Below are 25,295 nucleotides of genomic sequence, written 5' to 3' on the forward strand. Positions count from 1 at the left end.
ACTTTGATTGGATAACGGTTGGTTATTCAGGAATAAAGGAATCGAGATAGATATAGACTTCCAAAATCATCAGTATCGCAAAAAAGTTTGATTGAGCCATGTCCGTCCGTCCGTCTGTCCGTTAACACGATAACTTGAGTAAATATTGAGATATCTTCACCAAATTTGGTGCACGAGCTTATCTGGGCCCAAAATAGATTGGTATTGAAAATGAGCGAAATCGGTTGATAACCACGCCCACTTTTTATATATATAACATTTTGGAAAACACAAAAAACCTGATTATTTAGTAAATAATACACCAGAATGTTGAAATTTGACGTGTGGACTTATATTGAGACTCTTCATAAAAATAAAATTTTCAATGGGCGTGGCACCGCCCACTTGTGAAAAAATCAATTTTACAAATATTATTAATCATAAATCAAAAATCGTTAAACCTATCGTAACAAAATTCGGTAGAGAGGTTGCCTTTACTATAAGGAATGCTTTGAAGAAAAATTAATCAAATCGGTTAAGGACCACGCCCACTTTTATATAAAAGATTTTTAAAGGGGTCGAGGACGAATAAAATAAGCTATATCTTTGCAAAAAAGAGCTTTATATAATGGCATTTCATTTCTCAAGTGGATTTATAACAATAAATAGGAAAAACTTCCAATTTAAAAAATGGGCGTGGCACCGCCTCTTTTATGACTAAGCAATTTTCTATGCTTCGGGAGCCATAACTCGAAAAAATTAACATATCGTAATGAAATTGTGTACACATATTTTCCTTATAGCAGGAAATATTTCTAGAAAAAATGGGCGAGATCGGTTAAAGACTACGCCCACTTTTATATACAAGATATTTAAAAGGGTCGTATACGAAAATAATAAGCTACATATATCTTAGCGAAAAAGAGCTTTGTGTCAATAGAATTTTACTTTCTAAATTGAATTATAACATTAAATTGAAAAACACTAAAATTTCTGAAAATGGGTGTGGCACTGCCCCTTTTATGACTAAGCAATTTTCTATGTTTCTGGAGCCATAACTCGAAGGAAAATTAACATATCGTAATGAAATTGTGTACACATATTTTCCTTATAGTAGAAAATATTTCTAGTAAAAATGGGCGGGATCGGTTAAAGACCACGGCAACTTAGATATAAAACAAGTTTAAAAGGGTCATAGACTAGAATAATAAGCTATAACTTAGCAAAAAATAGTTTTTTATCAATGATATTGCACTTATGAAGTTTTATTGTGAGAGGAAATGCGGAGACATTTTTTTTTTAAACGGGTGGTGCCATGTGTTATGTAGAAAAGTAATTTATCTGAAATGAAATGTACAATTGAAGCTCACGCTGAGTATATAATGTTCGGTTACACCCGAACTTAGACACCTTTATTTGTTTTCGATTATTTAAGAAAAAACTTGCCAGAAGTTTGTAAAGTGAACTGTACAAACCAATCACTAAAACGTTTTCGAGAAACTGGAAAATCTAGAAAATTTTGCGAAAATTTCGAACATTTTATTTATTAGGATGCTTGCGAGGTATTTCGAAGAAAAATTATCAAAAATCAATGCGAATTTAGAAAGACCTATAACTTGTACTTTTTAGAGTAAAATTATTGGGCAACAAAACTGCATACTTAAAAATATTTAAAAAAACTCTATTAAATAAAAAAATTAAAATTTTCTGGATTTTTCGAAAACATTTTTGCATAGTTTCAGCTACAAAATTCATAAAAGTTTTTTCTATCGAAAATAAAAAAAGGAGAATTTAATTGACGAAATTTTATAAAAATTGCCACTGCTATTTTCGTGTTCGCTGCTGTATGTATATATACATATACATATACATATTTGAACAAAGCTGATCACCTTTTTAAGTGTTATTTTTGTAATGTAATTTGGTTTCTTATTCATCAATAAATCCGAGCGTAGCACAAAGTGAGGAGTTAAAAAAAGTTGCAATTGTGCCCACCGGGTTTGAGCGCTTACCCCATGCGAAGATCAAAAAATATTAAATAAACATTTTCGTCAGCCTGTAGGAACAGTGAAATTGGGCTTTTTTGTTTCCGATACTTATTTTTCGATTTTCACTTTTGCAATGTGGTAAATACTAAATATTAAGTAAATTATTTACTTAATGATATACGAGTGATATCTTTATCTATTCTTACTGTGTTCCTAATTTACTTTGCACAAAATATCTAGGAATAATTCTAGACAGTAAGTTGTTGTGGAAGCTAACCGTGGAGAAGAGAGTGGAGAGGGCCTCGACCGCACTTTATGCATGTAAAAGAATGCTGGGGTGTACGTGGGGTTTATCTTCCTCTCTCTCTGATCGGATATTTACAGCGATTGTAAAGCCTATCCTATACTATGGAGACCTTGTTTGGTGGGCAGCCACACTAAAAAGAACCTACTTTGAAAACTTAGAGGGGTTAGCATTACGGGAACCCTGAAAACAACCCGACGGTGAACTGTATGCCATTCTGCACATTCCACCTGTGGTGGCAAAGAACAAAGCGTTACCAACTGCAACGATGCTCAGTGCGTCGGGGCAGCTCGACCGCAAACCATACGGTCCTAGCAGTATAGCGTCATCAATTACAGGACAAACAGATTCCGTATATGTGCTTCTAAGGGGTCTTAGGGACACATTAGAGGTGGGCGTGAACCCAAGCGCAGGGCTGCAAAGTGTTGAAGATCATGTGTAGGTCCTACAACCTTAGACTTACACATTTACTCATATTATTAAATAAATAATAGTTTTAAAAAACTAAAAAAAACACGCTTTTATAGCAAACCGAACTAAAAAATAGAAAATAAATTTCAATTAAAAAGAGTTTATATAACAGTAGTAGAAGGTCAAACAATCGTTTATAGTTAATCACCTCAAAATAAAATTATAATAAAATTTAAGTTATTAACAGAATAATTTAATTCAGAGGAAAAAGCGTGGGGTGCATTTGACTACATTTCATATCTTTCCTTTCAGATAGAATGATTGTAACATTCATTAGCAAGCACCCCACGCTTTTTACTGTGAATTAAATTATTCTGTTAATAACTTAAATTTTATTATAATTTTATTTTGAGGTGATTAACTATAAACGATTGTTTGACCTATACTGTTATATAAACTCTTTTTAATTGAAATTTATTTTCTATTTTTAGTTCGGTTTGCTATAAAAGCGTATTTTTTAGTTTTTTTTAAACTATTATTTATTTTTAATTTTTTAGTTCAAGTAATTTTAAAAGTTTTAGTCGAGAGTGATGAAACCTCGAAACGCCAGCGATCCACGGATGAATCCAACCCCACGGAACCGAAAAGGGCCAAGACGCAGGGTGGCTGGACGCGGTCTTTCGCCGAAATTGCTAAGGGTCGGCAGATCATTGGCATTATAGACGAGAGCAGCGAAGATAGCAGGATCCCGAAACAACAGTGGAAGTGGATCGAGGCCGCGCTCGCTACGGTGCATTCAAAGTGGTAATAAGGCCAATTGACCTTATGTCCGTTGACCTTATGTCACCACACCATCACATTAATACATTGTCATCGAGCCTTGATACGTGTGCAAAGTTTCAATCAAACTTATGGCCATTCAAAGTGGTAATAAGGCCAATTGACCTTATGGCCGTTGACCTTATGTCACCACACCATCACATTAATGCATTGTCATCGACCCTTGATACGTGTGCAAAGTTTCAATCAAACTTATGGCCATTCAAAGTGGTAATAAGGCCAATTGACCTTATGGCCGTTGACCTTATGTCACCACACCATCACACGAATGCACTGTCATCGAGCCTTGATACGTGTGCAAAGTTTCAGTCAAACTTATGGCCATTCAAAGTGGTAATAAGGCCAACTGAACTTATGGCCGTTGACCTTATGTCACCACACCATCACAATAATGCATTGTCATCGAGCCGTGATACGTGTGCAAAGTTTCAATGAAACTTATGGCCATTCAAAGTGGTAATAAGGCCAATTGACCTTATGGCCGTTGACCTTATGTCACCACACCATCACATTAATGCATTGTCATCGGTACTTGATACGTATGCAAAGTTTCAAATTAATTAGACTTCTAGAAACCGGTGAAAATTAAGCTCAAAGATTCCGTTACATACAGGCCAAGCTAATAAAAGCGTGTTAATAAATTAATGCTTTTTCGCATTATGTGCAAGGTTTCAAATCTATGGACATTTGGGGTGGTCATAGGTTCAATTGACCTTATGTCCGTCAACCTTATGTCACCCCACCATCACATTATTACATTGTCATCGAGTCTTGATACGTGTGCAAAGTTTCAATCAAACTTATGGCCATTCAAAGTGGTAATAAGGCCAATTGACCTTATGGCCGTTGACCTTATGTCACCACACCTTGACATTAATGCATTGCCATCGAGCCTTGATATGTGTGCAAAGTTTCAATCAAACTTATGGCCATTCAAAGTGGGTATAAGGCCAATTGACCTTATGGCCGTTGACCTTATGTCACAACACCATCACATTAATACATTGTCATCGGTCCTTGATACGTATGCAAAGTTTCAAATTAATCAGACTTCTAGAAACCGGTGAAAATTAAGCTCAAAGATTCCGTTACATACAGGCCAAGCTAATAAAAGCGTGTTAAAATAGAGGACTGTAGACTCATGACGGGTATTCTGACTGGAACCTGCCTTCTGGCGTCACATGCCTTTAAATTAGGCTTGGTCAGTGATAGTAGATCTAGGAAGGGCGAGTTTAAGGAGGTAACGACCGAGCACGTTTTGTGCTCGTGCCCTGCGCTTTCTAGGCTAAGACTCCAGCTAGTAGGAGTGATACAGCTGTCAGATTGAGAAGCAGCAAGTGGCATAGGTCCTAGAAAGTTAGTAGTATTTGCCAAGAGGACGTAGCGCTTTTATAACATAGGTTCTGGTTTTTGATAGGGGTTTTCAGTTTGGTCGTTAAACCCTCTAAACTTATTCAGTCTATGTGAGGTCCTCACGGACCAGCCAGTTCAACCTAACCTTGTTCTCAATTTTTCTTTTGGTTTATGGCTCAAATAATGGGTGTCGGTGTTAGTAAAACGTCCGTAAGAGCTGAACGTGGTCAGATAGGTAAATGGTGCGAGTGGTGCCGCAAGTGAATACCTTTACCACAATGTAACACTTATTGAAATGAACGATCAAATTACTTAAGTTATAAAGGAAAAACTAATTTCGCTATTTTTACAAGGTCCTGAAAAAAAATTTTTTAAATTTTTGAAATCTCGACGAAGTATTATTCGAACCTGGGAGCCACATTTTCTACTTTTTTTATGTACATTGTACATAGTGTACATATGAGAATATATTCTCTGCAGTCAAATAACTATCCTATCATGTTTAGGAGACTCCTCCATAATATGGCACGCATCTAGGGGCACTCCCCAATAAGGTGTGCTGTTCCCTCAACCTTCCGCAGAACACCTTAATATTGAAGTTAGAAAGAGTCGATTGTCAAGTTATCGTTTACGGCGATGACATCGGAAAACATCTTCAGATTCTAGGCAAGCTGCTATAGACCGCATTAATCCTCTTAATAAAGGACTGGTCCCGTGCCAGCGGTGTCAATGTGAATTATTTTCAAACCATCGCAGTTAAACGGGATAGGGTTCGAACTCTCACCACCATAAGTTAAATACCTCGGAGTTATTTCAGACCGGAACAAACACTTACTCAAAGAAATAGACTGCAGACAGTCGCTAAACGAACTAGCCTCGCGGTATACATAGTGATGATTTGGGTTTCGGGTCACAGTGGTGTACGTCGGAACTATGTTCCTGATGAACTAGGGAGGAAAGCCACTGAACAGGCCAAGGTAATTCCGTTAAGACACATTGCTCGTCCTCTTTCCACTTGCAATCACTTCCTTATGTCTACATTTACCAGGAAAACCAATGTCAGATGGGCACTAGAATCCACCTATGATGTTGCTCGACAAATTTGGCTTTGCATAAATGCTAACCGTACTAGGTTCCTTATAAATCTCAATCGTCTCTCCTTAGGTGTATTGATCGGGATATTAACAGGGCACTGTCTAATGGAAGTACACAACGAACACATGGGAATCCCAACGAATAACTTCAGTCGAAGCTGTAGGGACGAGGAGGAAATTGGTTTTGAACATTTCCTGTGCAGATGCACGATTCTAGCCAGAACAGCACGGAATGTCTGAACAAGCACTTCATTGGCTGCGCTACATTAGACATTCAAATTGGGCCAATCGTTTACATATGTATATAAAGAAGGAAGGACATTAGCTTATTCAGTGGTATCACAATGAGCCAGCTTAACCTAACCTAAGTTTCCAATTCAAAGTTTCTTGTCGAAGCACGGCATAAGATTACTTGTATTCAAGTTCAAGTCAAGACCTCGTAAATCTTGGGGAAGTCGCTACACAAACAAACAACACGGTAAGCACAAATAACAGATTATAATGGGTTATTACTACATATTGAGAAAAGCTAAGTAGAGCTCCTTATCCTTATGTTAAATTTTACTAGCGAAGCGTCCCAAAACTCAATTGCACCATTTCCATCCAATCAGCAGTATTTGGGTATTTTTAAGGTTTTGGTAAACTATGTAGTTCGTCCTTCATTTGCCGAATTTCCATAATACAAACGTTTTTTGATATCAATAAAAAATTTAAAAAAATCGAGTTATACAATCCGTGATTGAAATAATTTTTTTAAATCGCAATAGCTCGAAAATGGTGAATCGGATTAAGAAAATATGTAAAATAGTAGATACAAGTACTCATTAGATTAACAATTCATTAACAATTCTACGAATGGTTTGACAGATTCATACGGTGTTTCTATATTCCAAAAAAATTCTATGTTCAAGGACGTAAATATAGAACTTCCTATAAGTTTTCTAGTAGTGACATAGTACGGTTTGAACTACTAATTTTGGAATCGGTGTTTCAAGAAATTTTAAAATTTTTATTATAAAATAAAGGTGCAAATATACATATGTATGTATGTGTTAATGAGTATTTTAAAAGGGAGTGGGCCTTAGTTCTATAGGTGGACGGCTTTTCGAGATATCGCCATATAGGTGGGCCAGGGGTGACTCTAGAATGTGTTTATACGATATGGCTATCAAATGAAAGGTATTAATGATGGTTTTAAAAGGAAGTGGCCCTTAGTTGTATATGTGAAGGCGTTTTCGAGATATCGACCAAAATATGGACCAGGGTGACCCAGAACATCATCTGTCGGGTACCGCTAATTTATTTATATATTTAATGCCACGAAGAGTAGTCCTGCCATGATTCCAAGGGCTTTTGATTTCGCCCTGCAGAACTTTTTCACTTTCTTCTACTTAATATGGTAGGTGTCACACCCATTTTACAAAGTTTTTTCTAAAGTTATATTTTGCGTCAAAAAACCAATCCAATCACCACGTTTCACCCCCTTTTTTCATATTTGGTATAGAATTATGGCATTTTTTTAATTTTTCGATATTGAAAAAGTGGGTCTGATTTCGCCAATTTTTAATACCAAGATAAAGTGAGTTCAGATAAGTACGTGAACTAAGTTTAGTAAAGATATATCGATTTTTGCTCAAGTTATCGTGTTAACGGCCGAGCGGAAGGACAAACGGTCGACTGTGTATAAAAACTGGGCGTGGCTTCATCCGATTTCACCCATTTTCACAGAAAATAGTTATCGTCATAGAAGCTTGCCGTTACCAAATTTCACAGGGATTGGTCAATTTTTGTTCGATATATGGCATTAAAAGTATTCTAGACAAATTAAATGAAAAATGACGGAGCCACGCCTATTTTGAAATTTTATTTTATTTTTGTTGACATAATTTACTCATATACTGTAAAGATATTCAATTTTTTGTAAAAAATTTGACAGACGGACGAACGGACGGGCATGGCTTCTTTTTTCGCCCAGCTAATTTTGATATATAGAAGTATATATCTATCTCGATTAGTTTATGCCGTTACGGGGTACCGTTATGCGAAAAAAATTAATATACTCTGTGAGCTCTGCTTAGCTGAGTATAAAAATTTCAAAGCACTCCTGTATGCCCTCACATATAAATAAAATTCATATGGAAGCTTTTGATTTTCATATTTAAGTGCAAAGCAAAGGCACTTTCATATGATGAACGAGCACTTCGGTATTTATTTATTTATTTATTTTATTTATTTACGATCTTGAAGATCTATATAATTTAATAAGGTACAAAGTATTTTTAATGTTTACATATTTGTTTCAATTCATTGAATTTCTTTGACTTCAACTATGTAATAATCTATAAAATATTTACTAAATAAATTTAACTACTTTACAGGTAGCGCTTTACAGTAGCTGTATAATAACTTTCTGAATTTTTTGGTATTATTACAGTTTTTAATATCAATTGGCAGATCATTATATTCTCTAATTCCTTCGTAGTATATACTTTTTTTATCGAATTCAGATCTCACTACCGGCAAGTAAAAGTTGTTATTGTGTCTTGTTTGATAGCTATGGACCTCTCTGTTTAGTCTGACACGTTCACTTAGGTAATTCGGCAAGTTTCCCAACTTTATGTTGTGTATAAACTTCAATGTGTAGTAAGTGATGTTCTGTTTTACACTAAGCCAGTTTAAGCTGTCTAGTAAATCCTTAATTGGGGTATCATACCGTTTTCTTAATATGAAACGCATAACTTTGTTTTGTTTAATTTGTAGCCTGGATTTTTGCGAATCAGCTAATGCGAATAGGATTGTAGGACAGTAAATAAAATGCGGCTCGATAATGGATCTATAGACCATTATTTTGTATTGCATACTAATATGCCTGCATGAACGAAACATGAACCCTATTTTTTTGGAAATTTTCCCTTCGATGTATTTAAGATGTTCATCAAATTTTAATTTGTCATCTATAATTATTCCCAGGTATTTTATTCGGGTTACTCTTTCTATAGGGGTATTTGCTATTTTTAGCGATACATCATCTTGAGTCACTCTAGACCCCATTATCATCCATTTTGTCTTTTCTATGTTTATTTTAAGCATATTTTGGCACAACCACTTATATATTGCCTGTAGGTCCGATTGTATTTTTGAGGCTGCCTCATCAATTGTGTTACCGCTTATAGTCAAAAGTGCATCATCAGCGAATAATCTTATTTTGCAGTATTTGATACAGTTTTTGATATCATTTATGTAAATTATAAAAAGAATTGCTGCAAGCACCGATCCCTGTGGCAATCCTATTTCAATGTCCACTTCGGGGGAAATCTTATTTCTTATTACAGTTTTCTGTTTTCTTCCACTAAGGTAACTTTTGAACCAGTTAAGCGCTATGTTTCTTATGCCAATTTTATACAGTTTTCTTATAAGAATATCTCTGTCTACTGTTTCGAAAGCTCTTTTTAGGTCGAGGAAAACTGAAATTGTAAATTGTTTCTTCGTTCTACTTTCTTTCCATTCTGCAATTACCAAACAAATTTAAACTAACAAATTGAAAACTAAAAATTATTCAAAAATATTATGGCACTGAAAAAAATATGTATTCAAAATTGATCCCACTCACCATTTAGGTGATTAAATTTCGAATTCCCCTACATATCAATACAATTTAATTGCTGTTTATGACTAAATAATGAGTTATCATACAATTGAACAAAAGAAATAATCAAATATTAATACTTTTGATGATCAAAAACCGAAAATCATTTTTCGATCACTTTTTGGAATCATTTTTGAAGTCCTTTGATGATTAAATTTTAATATTTCAAAAAATCAACAAAAAGAATAATCAAGTATGCTTACCTTTCGATGAACCAAAACTGAATATAGTTTTTCAATCACATTTTGGAATCATATTTGAATCAAATGTCTTCATGTCAAATCACTTTAGGTGATCAAAAATTTATAATCGTTCTTCATTTAGCTTTCTGAATCTTTTATGAATATACTTATTGACTGAATATTGAATTTTATACTTGTTAAATTTTACTTTTCATTAAAAATCTTATTTTTTCACATACACATATTTTTTCAATCATGGAGCTAAGAAAAAATATATAAAAATTTTATTATTTATGCAAAAGATATTCTTCAAGACAAAAAATAATGTAATGCTGCTCGTGACCGAAGATTCCCCCAACCATTTCTCCACCTTCGGCTTCCCAGAAAATACATAATGATTGGACAATACAAAGGTTGTGAGCTATTTGAACCCGAGGTAAGTGAAACTGTCTTGACATGCCTGGATAGTCTTCAACATCCCGTATCGTATCCATATTTTAATATGCAGACGATAATGCTGATGTTGGATGTTGTCGCAAGTGTATATCGGTCAAGTTTGCTTGCGAGTGACCTATGGTTCAAATAGCTCACTTCCGCATGCTTTCTTCCTCTGACAAAATAAGATTATTATGTAGTATCTTATTTTGAATGAGATATGCAGAAAAAATGCATGATAATCGCATTCAAAAATGATTCAAAAATCTTAACCAAAACGATTGAAATATGTTCCCGAATATGATCAGAAAATTACTGTGAAAAGCAGCAAATATTACTCCAAAACTATTAAAGCTCAATTTTACAATGATATCAAATATGAATAAAAAGCGTTTCGAAATAAGAATCATAAATGATTATTCAAGAATAATCACGTTTAAGGTACATTTTTCTCCCGACGATACATTAATTTTCAAACAGAAAATGCTTTCAAATTTGAACGTTTTTAATCATCTTGGGGTATGATATTTAAATATTTTTTGATGAAAATTTTCAAAAAATGCTGGCTGGGATTCAATAAGAAAATTAAAATTACTTTAGCTTTGAAATAAGACTTGGAAACTTTCATACACCTTTATTTTGACATTATGTTAATGGTACTAAAAGCCATGATAAGTCGCATGTGAGCGTCTTGATATGTTCGGGACTCGGGGTCGCAAAATTTAGTACTTCGCAAATATCTGGCTTCCTATGTCTTGCTCGAGTTTCGCGCTCAGTTCGAAGTTGAACATCATGCAATTCTCCACAGGTTCAATCTGAACTACTTTTTCTGAACCGTTTCTAAGTTAAAGCTCGAGCAGTTGCTGAAACTTTTCATCTATTTAGACTAGGCATTAATTAAGCGAACTCGTTCAAATATTGTTTGGACTAACTTTGGGTCGCCCGCAACATCCATTCATAATTTAAAGCAATGGACGTGGCTCCGCCATTTTAAGACCCGGTAATAATTCACGTATCGTAAAAAAAGTGGTGGAGATGATATCAATGCCATATTAATGGCAATAACAAGTGAAATAAATATCAATCACTGCTGAGTGAAGTTGTTGTGATGGATTTTAAGAATTAAGTTTAATTTCTCTAGAGTATTGTGACGATAAAGCGATCAACACAGAAATTTACGTGAACGAGTGTCTTCAAAACTGCAATTCCTATGTCGTCGAAATGGTCAAACTGTATTTTGGGCGGGCATTACGCTCGTGCAGGGGCGTAGCCAGAAAATTGCCTTGGGGGGTTCAAAAAAAAATTTTTTTTTCAGTTAAATAAATTTAAAAAAATGTTGTCTTTAGCTTTAACATTAAAGTAGGTGTATTTAGAATATGATATGAAAAAGGTTACATTAAAAACTCAAGCGCATGCGTCGGCTTTTCTTTGCCATTTCATCTAAAACTTCATCAATGGTAACAATTTGATCACGGTGGATGCTTAGTGATGCACAGCCATTCAATCGATTTTCACTCATCGTGTTTCTCAAATAGTTTTTAATCAGCCTAAGAGTTGAAAAAGATCTCTCGCTCGTTGCCGCTGTTACTGGAAGCGTACACAATATTTTCAACAACATGTGAACATTAGGAAAAGCCACAGAATCGCATTCCTGTAATATTAATCATAGATAAATTGATAAAAAAAAAAACCGAAGTACCAAATTTAATTGAAAGTATCTACACGAAAAAAACACACATTTTAAAATGTAAAAAACACATTATTTTTTCATTTATCAAATAACTTGAATTTTACATTTGTGAAATGTGTTTTTGATATGAAAAAAAAAAAAAAATGTAGATATTACATTATAATAATGTCTTTCCACTTGGAAAATAATGTCAAATTTGCATTATGCTGTAAATTTAACATTATTTAAATGTGGAGAATAAAATCAAAGCGCGAGAATTAGTATCGTTTAGTTCGGCAAACAAACAGAACCGTAAGCAATGTTTATATTGTTACGAATATTTGCAACACTAAGGGGTACTGTCATCTCTAAGCCGATGCTAAGCAGTGACTTGTATGCACATCAATAATTCAATCATTATGCCTACACATATGTACGTACACGCAGCGGAGAAGCAACGCACAAACACATGCAGATATCTTATCTGAGATGCTCCCTAAAGTATGCAATTATAATTGTGGAAGTGTCGCTCACAAATACACGCGCATATGAGAGCTACACACGTGCATCTGCAGTTATAGTTATATACCAGTAACTAAGTAAATTCTGGAAGCGCCTAGAAGATGCAATGAGGAAATCACACAGTATAAAAGCAGCAACAGTAGAGGCGCGAGAATCAGTTTCATTTAAGCAAGCTATTGGTTGTGAAGTATCAGTGTTATTGTGAAGTACTTTAATAAAGGCCATTTTGCATTATTAAATATTGGAGTTATATATTCAAGAGTTTAGTGATTCGAACTTAGCAGAAGGTTGCAAATAAGAGGATTTGCAGTAAATTCGTTACAATTGGTGTCAGAAGAGGAATTGTTGAATAAATTCCGAAGACTTCGAATACAACTTGGACATGGCAAAATCGGTCACAAATACACGCGCATATGAGAGCTACATACGTGCATCTGTAGTTATAGTTATATACCAGTAACTAAGTAAATTCTGGAAGCGCCTAGAAGATGCAACGAGGAAATCACACAGTATAAAAGCAGCAACAGTAGAGGCGCGAGAATCAGTTTCATTTAAGCAAGCTATTGGTTGTGAAGTATCAGTGTTATTGTGAAGTACTTTAATAAAGGCCATTTTGCATTATTAAATATTGGAGTTATTTATTCAACAGTTTAGTGATTCGAACTTAGCAGAAGGTTGCAAATAAGAGGATTTGCAGTAAATTCGTTACAATTGGTGTCAGAAGAGGAATTGTTGAATAAATTCCGAAGACTTCGAATACAACTTGGACATGGCAAAGTGGAGTGAATTGAATATCCAGCAGCTGAAGAAGGAGTTGGAGAGCCGTGGATTGAATACAAGCGGCATTAAAATCGAACTTCAAGCAAGACTACGAGAGGCAATGGAATTAGAAGGAATTAACATGGTAGAGTATGTCTTTCCTCGTGATGGCGAGGAGACAACAAAAATTGAAGAGAAAAATGAAACATCGCAGACAGTTACGAGCACAGACTTGAACATGATTTTAGCTGCAATATCTGCTCAAACATCGACAGTGTCATCTCAACTGGCAGAACAGTAGACATATATGGAATCGCAGGAGAACCGTATAACATCCAAGATGGAATCGCAAGAGACACGAATAACATCAAAGATCGAAGCACAAGAAACGCGTATTTCAGAAATGTCGACACAGATTACATCAAAGATGGAAACACAACTGAAAGAACAAGAGGCACGCATAACAGTACAACTCGAAGCGCAGGAGGCGCGTATATCATCAAAACTCGAAGCGCGTATGGACGAGAAAATAACGCAGTTTGAGGAAAAAATCGAAGTCGAGGTGAATGCTTTGAGAGGTCGTATACAGGAGTTGCAATTAAATCGCCCAGCAGTTTCAACGAGTAATCCAAAGGTAAAAACACCATCCTTTGACGGTTCTGTTCCTTTCCAGGTCTTTAAGCTACAATTTGAGAAGACCGCAACAGTGAACAACTGGAATGCTGAAGATAAAGTTGCTGCACTGTTCATGGCATTGAAAGGGCCTGCAGCTGAGATTTTACAAACCATTCCAGAGGGCGAACGGAACTGTTATGAAGCATTGATGGGTGCTCTAGAGAGACGATACGGAACTGAGCATAGGAGACAGATATACCAAATAGAGTTCTGAACCGCTTCCAGAAGCCTGGTGAGACATTGCAAGAGTTTGCGTCGGATGTTGAAAGGCTGGCACATTTAGCGAATGCGGACGCACCCGTGGAATACACTGAAAGGGTAAAGATTCAGAGCTTTATAAATGGCATACGGGACGTCGAAACAAAACGAGCTACATACGCAAACCCAAAGCCAACAGGAAAAAGGAAACAGCGTCGCTTCTGTGTAAGCCAGTTTTCAAAGCACGCCGTGTGGAAGTAGAAAGGCCAGAGTGGGTAGACGCAATATTCGAGGCTCTGAAAGGATCGCAAAAGCGTAGTGAAAGAGTTATCAAATGCTTCAAATGCGGGAAGCCCGGTCACATTGCACGTCATTGCGATCTTGATCCTAGTGGTTTCAACAGCATGGGTGGTCTTAATAACAAGGATGGAAGGGATAAGCAAGAGCGAGTAAGATGTAGAGATCGAGAGCTAGCTTCAGCTATTGAATGTCCTGTGATATCTGTGTCGCAAATTGGTAGAAAATCGAGCAGTCTTACCGTCAGAGGGAATGTGGATGGCAAAGAACATGTACTGACTGTAGATACACGCGCATCCCATTCCTTAATTCGATCTGACTTGGTCAACAGGAGAGCAAAACCGTTACCTGGAGCAAGGTTGGTACGGTCACTGGTGAGTGTAACGAAGTCCAAGGAGAAGTGGTATGGTAGGTATTAATTGGGAAGGTAATGGTTCTACACAAATTCATTGTGGCGGAGCTTGTTGATGAAGTCATATTGGGAGTGGACTTCTTAGTTGACCATGATATCAGAATCGATATGCGGAGAAAGATTATGCGCTATAAGAACCAGGATGTGCCACTTAGCTTCAGTTTGGAAAAGGAATTCAGCAGTAATCGAGTACTGGTGGAGAAGAGTCGACAAAGACCACGAAAGTCAAAGGTAAAATTTGATGGAACGAATGGGCCAAACAAATCAAAATCAAAGATACCTGCGAGAGAAACACTAGCATTGACAAACCCGAACGGACGCACTAAAATGAAGGAAAGAATTTTCCAGAAAGAATGCGAGGGTAGTTTCAAGCCGGGCGCACTACTGTTGTGAAACGTGGGAACGATACTGATTATGGGAAGCCAATCCGTCAAGCGCAAGCTCTACGAAGTAGTTCATTGGCCAAACAAGAGAGTGTGAAGGAACGGCCCAGGGTAATGAGTAGTAAGATGAAACACAGGTACGACAAAGAAAATAATTCGGAAGGTTTCCGGGAGGGAGATTTGGTACTGCTATACAACCCTCACCGGCGGAAAGGTGTTCCATCCAAATATCGGTGCAGTTGGGAAGGCCCGTACAGAGTTGTGAAGAGGATCAGTGATGTCATCTACCGCATACAAACAATTGGGAAACCACGAAATAGAAGGGTGGTTCACTTGCAGAGGCTAGCAGAGGTTAGATCGAGAGAGGGCAGTGTTACGAAAATTAGCAACACTAAGGGGTACATCAATAATTCAATCATTATGTCTACACATATGTACGTACACGCAGCGGAGAAGCAACACACAAACACATGCAGATATCTTATCTGAGATGCTCCCTAAAGTATGCAATTATAATTGTGGAATCTGTAGTTATAATTATATACCAGTAACTAAGTAAATTCTGGAAGCGCCTAGAAGATGCAATGAGGAAATCACACAGTATAAAAGCAGCAAAATTAGAGGCGCGAGAATCAGTTTCATTTAAGCAAGCTATTGGTTGTGAAGTATCAGTGTTACTGTGAAGTACTTTAATAAATGCCATTTTGCATTATTAAATATTGGAGTTATTTATTCAACAGTTTAGTGATTCGAACTTAGCAGAAGGTTGCAAATAAGAGGATTTCCAGTACATTTGTTACAATATGTATGTTTATATGTAGCTTGTCGCCGTGACGTAAGGGCAGAAGAATCATGCAAATATTGAGACGCATGGAGTTTTCATATTTGCCTTTTCATTCCGATGAATGTAATCGCGGTTGAGGCAAACGAGCAAACGCCTGAATTGATTATATTCACGCATGCAATAAGTTGGTTGATTTTAAAATTTAAAGCAATGTCGATTATGTTCGTTTAAGCAAGTTGGATCATTGAACACGATCATGTTGCCGAATGTAATCCAACGTTGTTGTGTTCGATTTTTGCTGTTCTCTGATATGTATGTACTTATGCAGATGGTCGTTAGACAAATTTACAAGGAAACTTCTTTATGAAATTATAGTAAAAGTTAACATGTACATTTGTGTATTTAATAAATTGCAGAATTATTATGAAACAGAATATGATTAAAATATAAGTGTTCACTTCGTACATATGCTTGCATATTAAAAATATAATATCACCAACAAAGTAAATACGTAGCAGAATTATAAAGAAATTGTTTAACATAGACATAAAAACATCAAATATTTTAATTGTAACGACCTAAATAATCAAATGATCATTAGGCAAAGGGGGGAGGGGGGAGGGGTTAAACCCCCGTAGCTACGCCCCTGCGCTCGTGTTACACAAAATTCGCTGGAACATAATAATGTAATCCACGCAACGTGCCTGAGTTGCGGCCGATTGTGCGGTATGTCGGGTATCTCCAGAATAGGTCAGTCGAACGGAAAGCAACGAATAAATTTATAAAATTTCCTTACTTGTCATAGGTCTGAATATGTACATATTTCCATGCTAATAAAAACAACAAAGTAAGAACTTCTACTTTATGTGGATTTTTAAATTTGCAGAACTTTTTGTACCAATCCTTATTGTGTACCTTCCTGACTAGTTTAGCTGCGAGCGATACTCCTTTAAGGAGAGTAATGCCCCTTAAACTCTGCCCTCTTAATTGGGAAAACCACCCTGCAAACCATTGCTTCATTGCAACTAGGTCTTCTTTTTGCTCTGGATACAACATAAAGTCTGCCTTTCTTTTTAGGAAGAAAGATATATGCGCTGTAACACGTTCGGCGTGTCCTTAAACTTAAAATCCCATGGGATTCTCGGCCTGCCTTTGAAAGTTCGGAAAAAATTCGTTCATATATTTCAAGTGGTTAATATTGTTCAGCTTTATGAACTGAAGTCTATTGTTTCGATAGACAAGACAAAGTCTTAGCCTTTTGCTTCTTTTAGAATTACAAAGTAAAACATGTGTCATCACACTTCAGCTTATCAATCACGTCGTAGCAGCAGCGTCCTTTGCTGCGAGAAGGCCACCGTTACTTCGCAAGCGCCCAAGCCACTCAGCTAAATAGCAGGGCATAGTCCTAACATCAATGACAAGCTACCTATCCTAGCAATGGCTTAAGATCCAATAGTGGAGATTTATGTCTGTGGTGAGTCAAGTTCGGAGCAACCGTTATATTGAATTGAATACGAACGAGCGAGATAAATATTTCCGGCAGATGCAGTTCTTGGACAGGTGTTGCGTTCAGTACATGCCTAGAAGAGCTTGTTGAACGAAAAACAATAAATAAAAAATCGAAAAGGAAGAAACTAGTAGAATTGCAAACAAAAATATCGTTTTGCGACGTTTATTTTTTAAGGTTATGGTAGCGCTCTTTCAAAAGGGATAATCAAAACACAGTTTATGTCAAATGGCGGCAGTGGTTTTTCCCTGTTCGTTAATTCAAACATTTTCGAAAATGCACAAAAATAATTGTGTGTTTAAAAATAAAAAAGTATTGCAAAGAAAAGGTGTGAAATTGATTAATTTCAACAGATAGGTCACCTTTTCCAATATTCGCAGTACTGGACCAGTACCGGACCTGATGCTTCGTATTTAATTGAGTACACGCATGTACATGTACTCTTGTCAGTACCAACATATTGTTGCGAATGTTGGCATCACTAGGCTGTTAGTAAATAATCACGCAACAATAAAAAAAATTAAGTAGTCACTCTTATATACATGCCCACGTTAAAGCTAGCAACACTTATGTACAAGGCAACGAAGAGATCTCTCACACACACATTTGGTCATCAGCCGAAGCAGTTGCTCACACATACACACGCATACTGTGAGAACCGCTTAACTACAAATATAAATGTACCAAGCAAGAGATTCTAGAAGTTGAAACGTCTAGACCTTTGGAGTAATATGCAGGCGATGAATCAGTGAGTATAAAAGCAGCGCAAGCTGAGAAATCAGTAATCAGTTTGATTTAAACACGCTATTAGTTGCGAAGTGCAGTATAATTGTGAAGTATGTACAATTCTCCTCCCAAAGTAGTCTAATACAGACCATTTTGCAATACAGAATATTGGAGTTATTTATTCGATAGTTCAGCGATTCGAACGGTAGCAGGTTTCAAATAAGCGGAATATTTGCTAAATACGGTACAAGCCCGAATAAACTTTTGTATTGAATTCGAAAATTCGACTTAGAATAAGGAATGCTGATACTTTCGACAAAATTCTTTAACTAAGTCACCTGCTATTACGGGCTAACAGAATTCTTCTCTAATAGATCTGCCATATTAATAGTTTTGGTGCGTAAAGCATACGGTGCGCCTAAGGTGCAAAAACTGCGACGTTCATTTTATATAAAAGGAAAGTTATTCATACTCTTACAATTTTTTCAACAAAGTCAAGAGTAAACGGTTTTGGTTGCTTTTATTTACCAGAAGGCTACAATAAACAAAGTTTGATGAAAAAACAAAAGCACCCAACAAACATTGGCCTTCGCTAACGTACTGAAACTGAGGCCATTTATTGAAAAAGTACGATTATATCGCAATTGCAACACTGATTACAACTTGCTGGGTTGACTGCCCTTTATATAGCTCACTTCTAGTATATAAGTTGTAATTTTTTGCAAACAACCTAAAAAATAATGATCAGGGGGAGTTCTTATTCTGTGAAACGATAAAATGAAAACAAACAAAAATTTATTCAAATGTATGAACATTTTTTTCACTACGCTGCACAACACCAGTCATCAGGTTGATTATTGTTTAACAGGCCAACCTAATAAAAACGCATTTCGTTTTCTTAACGCGCGAACATAACGATTTTTTTGTCCTAACCGAAATAAAACGGTGTTGTGGCCATATAGAACGTAGGCGAAACGCCAAACCCAAATATCACGCAGAACAAAAATTGCTTTTTACGCAGTAAATTCAATTTGAATGTTTATGAGATATTTTTGATAGAAACCTGCTGCAATGCGTTTTTATTAGGTTGGTCTGTAAGCGAATTCAATTCAAAGCGCTGATATCAACTGTGCAGCTAAATTTTTGTTGCTGCTTCCCATTTAATTAAATAAGCTACCCAGCTTATTTTTGGGCAATAAATTATGCCTTTAATTATTTCTTTGTATGAAACGAAATTGAAATTCATGAATGGCTTAAAAATTATCACATACATACGTATATTAGTACAGGTGTAAACATATACCCAGCGGACCAAATGCTCACAATACGATATTTAACCGGATAAAACTCTCGCAAACACATCTGAAGACGATAGCAATATGATTCATATGTCGTTCACTTTGTGACACTGAAAGTATTGTTTACGATAGTCGCAACAAATAAAACTAACGAATATTAAGCAATATTTTTATAGGCTTTTTTTTGATACTTCTGCGTAGTCGGATAAAATATTTCATTTGATACATTTTCGACTCAAATTAGATACTGAAAAAATTGTTTTCCCGAGTCGGCGCCAATATTATATAAGTATCAAAAAGGATATTGCAAAATGATCACAAGAATAGTGATGAGTTTCCCCTTTGTGTTCCCCTATATTAAATACATTGAAGCGCACTTGAGGCGTTTATACTTACTTTGCACAGTATTTATTTGCGTATAAATATTAAATAATTTTTCAAACACAGCACTCAAGTATTCACTTTCACGGATATCATGGAACTAAAAAATTGTTTTATTTCTTAAGGCGGTGGCACAATGACATTTTTCATATAGATGCGTTTAACACAAGCTTATGCATTCCAATAACATCGCCACAATTAACCAAGATGTTGCGTTTGTAAATATGAAGGAACTTCAGACTTGGCAATTGAAGTTTATTACGCCTTGCCCATTCACATACAAAATTTCGCGAAGCACTGTTGTAAACATTCTCTCTATACAACAAAAATACTTGCTAACATATTTTGTGTCTTATTCGATTGTAATATTGCAGTTTTTAATTGTGAAAAATGTTAGAAAATTTACCAACCAGTGGCAAAATAATTTCACTTGCAAAGTGTGCCAACACCCTTAGCCAAAGCAAATGTCAAATTCTTCTTCTTATGATTTGCTTGCAACAAAGTTAGGGAGTTGGCTACTTTTCAATATCAGATGCCGCTAGTGTCGCTCATTCTAGCATTCTCCATAAAAATACATGCAATCTACTCATAATGCATAAGCATGTGTTAAACTCATCTATATGAAAAACTGCTTATGTGTCGGAGCTGTTATTTGCGCTGCGCATCGATAGAAGAAATAACGGTATATACGAATAGAGTAAGAGCACGTGGTGGCCAGACCGTTGTCATTTTATAAAAGTTGAAATTTCGTCAGTGCATACTTCCAACTGAAGCAGGATCGTTGGTCTATTATAAAACTTGAGTCATGGTGGCTTTAACAGATATCGTCATTTTATAAAGACTGATTTTCATATATGGTCTTCGTCACGAAATAAGAAGCCACGAGCGTTATTGCCAGACACTTTCCATAGTGGCTTTGATTAGCCAGACACTTTTAATCCTTCTAAACTTCAAAGAACATTGAAGCAATATTACACTGAAATTCGAATACAAAATCTTAAAAAAAAACTTTTGAAATTTTGTTTGCCGTAAAAAACTTTCAGCTTTCATTTTATGAAAAAGTACATTTTTGCATTACAAAAAGTGTCTGGCTGGACAAAGCCACTATGGAAAGTGTCTGGCGATAAGGCTAGTGGCTTCTTATATCGTGACGAAGACCACATATGAAAATAAGTCTTTATAAAATGGCAAAAGAAATTTCTATTTTCCTGCCTGCAAAATTTTTGCACGATATCTGTTAGAGCCACCATGACTCAAGTTTTATAATAGACCAACGATCCTGCTTCAGTTGGAAGTATGCACTGACGAAATTTCAACTTTTATAAAATGACAAAGGTTTGGCAGTCACGGGCTCTTAGACTAGAAATTATGAACCATTATTCTGTCTGCATTTTGGTTTTTGTCACAAAAACATGTTACCAAGCTCATAAGAAAGTGTTTTGCGCAACAAAAATGAGCATCGTTCTTTGCTCACATGCGAGAATTACTGCAACCCTTAAGCGACTGATATGCGTTAAATAAATTTTCTATCGCTCTTTGTTCGCGTAGGAGCTTGTTTACAGGTTTTTTGCGATAAAAATAAAGTTCCTATCTTCTTTTGTTCACATATGAGCTCACTTCTGAGCATTTTGCGAAAGTCTCGCAAATTAATCAAACTTGGTCCGCTGGGTATGTATGCTTATGTAATTGCATTTGTTGGTTTACCTTGAACCTTGCTATAAGAATCTTTTGATGCAGTACAGGAGTTATGTTCCAATGAGCCATACGGAAATTGTTCATAATCACGGTAAAATGAGCTGCGTACTGACCCACCGTACGACATTGTAGAGTCTCCAACGTATACACCCCACACATCCATGGTAATATAAATATATATGTATATGTATGTATATGCAAAAAGCTTGTTTAAGTTGTAGTTTTGTACTCGGCTTTATGCTTTATGTTGATTCAAATGCTCAACACTTTCGAAGCGAATACTTCTTGTGTGTAATCGTTGTAGGTATGTAGGCTTTTTTCGTCGATGGCTTCAATTGCGTCAATGATTAAAAAACCAAAGTATTATGACAGTAATCCTGACAGAATCACTTTTCCTTTTCGAATCTTCATTGGCGTTTTCTGTTCAGAACTACATTTACCTAGAAGCTCACACTTTTTTATTTTGCTATTCACAATCAACGTGCTTGCCGAAGTTATTTGTTTGTTTTTTTTTTTTTGTCGTATGAATGGCACACTTTGTATGAATATTTTTATAAAAAAGCGCACACGTGTATTGTTTTTTATATTGTTGTATCAAACTTGTTTAAAAAACAAACATTTGTTCTAAAAAAAACGTTTATTTAACTACTATTGTTATTGAGTGGAAATTTTGTTAAACAAATTTTAGAAGGCGCACTATATTATTGCCCGACGAATTCTAACCAAGAGACTGAACTAAAGTTGCTGTCGCGCTCGTTGCGTTGTTTGCTATTGACTGCTTAAACTTTTATTCGCTTGCCTTATGCGAGTATTTATTATAAGTTGTAGTTGTTGAGTGTGTTGTTGATAATGTAGATAGGTAAACATGTACATATACATTTACATATGTATGTATGTACATACATACCTGTATTCTGATATTGTTCTTATTTCAATTTAATACAATTGGGTTGTGTTTATTTTGCTTTGGTTGGTCTCGTTTTCTACTTTTTGTTTAAGCCAACAAATTACCTCCACCGACGACAATAGCGCTGATTACATTCAACACGGCGTCTACAGACCACACCCACAATAAAGCAACGCTTGACGACAACCTTAGCCAAGCATAGGCGTTTTGATTACTTTGAAAGCGGCAGCCACCAATATAAATTACAGCAAACAGTAGCGAAAAATTTGGAAAAAAATATTAATTATGTTTAAAAAACGCCCAAAAGAAGGATTTTTAGCTTTTATTAGCCGTGTTTTTTTTTACAACCGTATACGTTTACGTTTGCGCGTAAAAAAAACGCTTATCCTCGCTTAGATAATGCTTAGGAGACCCATCTAGCGCCAGTGGTTAAATAACTAGCTACAGAACAGGGTGTACCTAAAATCGAAGACACAAACCTTTGGTGGCCATAATGCATAACATATAGCTGAATCGGTTGCGATGAATAGTGGGCACGTACAATTTTAAGAGGTGATACATAGAATTAGTATTGAGACACATATTTCAGTTACTTATGAGTATAATGTGTATTGAAATTTAGTAGTACTAATTTTATGCGCAGCAATTTCATAGGTGTATTTGAAGTTTGACGCTTAGCACTCCATATAAAGTTTAAGCGTAAACGTCTATACATGTAAAAAAAACACAGCTTTTATCTGTTTTACTTCTATTTTAGTTTTTATTGACAAAATAAAAAGCACGCAGGCTTTGGGGAGTGTTATCGATGTGATGGTCCTTTGTCGGATACAGATCCGATACGCTCCGGTAACAGCACCATTAAGGTGCTGGCTCGACCATCTCGGGAACGATTTATATGGCCACATTAAACCTTCAGGTCATCCCTCCCTCTCCACCCCCAAGTTCCCTGTGGAGCTTGGAGTCGCCAGAGCCTCGTCTGTTAGTGAAACGGGATTTGCCGATCGAAGGTGAGGTTGACAATTGGGTTGGAGAAGCTATATATTGCGCTACACAACCCCTTGAATCCCCTACAACGGCTTTGTCGTGCTGCTCTGTCGGGTCGAAAATAACAACACTCATAAGGACATGTCGCTCATTTCCTTCAATAGTGTCATAACTCAAAAAAAAACATGACTTTTGAGTTAATAACATATAAACGTACCCAATATCATGACCTATGTTGTATAAAAAAATCTTTGTGATCAGTTAAAAATTTCCCACGTGCTATAAAAATGAAATTATGCCTTTATATGCGCAACATATGGCAGTTAAAATCTTTGAATGGCTCTCCTGAAAAATTGTGTTTTTTGAGTTATGACACTATTGAAGGAAATGAGCGATGTGTAAAAATAATTGGACAGATGTCGCTTAGTAGCCGCCGCTGTGAATGTAATCAGGCCTGAGGTGAGATGCCGATGAATACCCGAACAAAGAGAAAAAGTGGTGTACGTGAGTAATGCAGGGTAGCGCGCTGTAAAGGTAAAGATATTGTTTATATATAAATATCTACTTACTAAATACATATGTACATATGTACGTACAAACGCTGCCAATTTTTGGTACTAGCGTACCAACACTGGCACATTGGTATTTGCTTGGTATTATGGAGCTTTTCCGTAAAAGGCAGGTAGGTTTCATGAATAAGTGAACCTTGTTGCGGGGATAATTTTTCTTATAAAACTAGAGACATATTTTGTAAAAACCTTCAATCAACCTTAAAATATTAAATTTAATCTATAAATATGTTTTCAATACCCTTTTTCTTTTTATAATAAAGTAAATAAAATAAATGTAAGGCGCGATAACCTCCGAAGAGATCTAAGGCCGAGCTTCTCTTCCAATTTGCGTCGTGCTCCTCTTGATTTTCTCTACAAATTGGCCGGACGGGACCTACATGTTTTATGCCGACTCCGAACGGCATCTGCAATGCAGATGAGTTTTCACTGAGAGCTTTTCATGGCAGAAATACATCCGGAGCGCTTGCCAAACACTACCGAGCAGCGACCCTGCTTAGAAAAATTTTCTTCCAATTGAAAAACCTTATTTCTAATATTTTGATGTTGCTTTGCCCGGGGGTGTGAACCCAGGGCATACGGTGTGGTAGGCGGAGCACGCTACCATCACACCACGGTGGCCGCCGTATAATAAAGTGCTGATTAAAATTTCAATTAGTTTGAAAAAGCTTGTTTTAAAAAGGTGTCAAATGATATGTGATTTATCACTTGAACGATTAATAAATACTGTAAGGTAAGATGCACACGAAGCGTAGTTTCATAGACGCGTATTTGACACTGCATAACAAATATGTAAGCTTTGATGTCGAACATTTGTACTTGAATGGAGAGCTGCACACGAGGCGTAAGCTTCATGAAAGGGACAAAGCATGAAAGCTTCATGTAGCTAAGCGTACAGTAATGTCATTCGCTAGGCGTAGGTGCCTTAGAAAAAAGGAAGAACAAGACGTTTGTTACCATTTTTTTGTATGCAACCTTGTACAATTCGTTTGAAAATTCTATTTTAGTTAATAAAAGTGCGTAATGTGTATATTTCCAAGGTGAGAAAACTTTTGTACTATATTAATATATACATATTTTAATGAAAAGGTCTTTATCAACTATCTATCGTTAATTAATTAGTTTATTTATTTGTTGTCATGTTTTTATATATACACATTATTTACTCTTTTTATCTTATGCTGTTCTGACTAGCACTTTAAAATAATTTTATCAAATTGTTGCGTTATAGAGCAAGAGCCCGTGACTGCCAGACTTTATAAAAGTTGAAATTTCGTCATTGCATACCTCCAACTGA

General features: G+C 36.0%; 2 protein-coding genes across 2 annotated transcripts in view; one reads left to right on the forward strand and one right to left on the reverse strand.

Moving 5' to 3' along the window:
* fok (fledgling of Klp38B) overlaps positions 1 to 22,331 on the reverse strand; it is a 62,434-nt gene extending 40,103 nt beyond the window's left edge. Inside the window, exon 1 of the mRNA XM_067765771.1 lies at positions 21,548 to 22,331. Within this exon, the coding sequence (XP_067621872.1) occupies positions 21,548 to 21,701 (154 nt within the window). The 5' untranslated portion in view covers positions 21,702 to 22,331. The remainder of the gene's footprint in view (positions 1 to 21,547) is intronic.
* neb (nebbish) overlaps positions 1 to 25,295 on the forward strand; it is a 164,398-nt gene that overhangs the window by 93,862 nt on the left and 45,241 nt on the right. The gene's annotated exons all lie outside the window — the stretch shown is intronic.

Source organism: Eurosta solidaginis, chromosome 2, assembly GCF_040869045.1.
Source record: "Eurosta solidaginis isolate ZX-2024a chromosome 2, ASM4086904v1, whole genome shotgun sequence".
Lineage (NCBI taxonomy): Eukaryota > Metazoa > Arthropoda > Insecta > Diptera > Tephritidae > Eurosta > Eurosta solidaginis.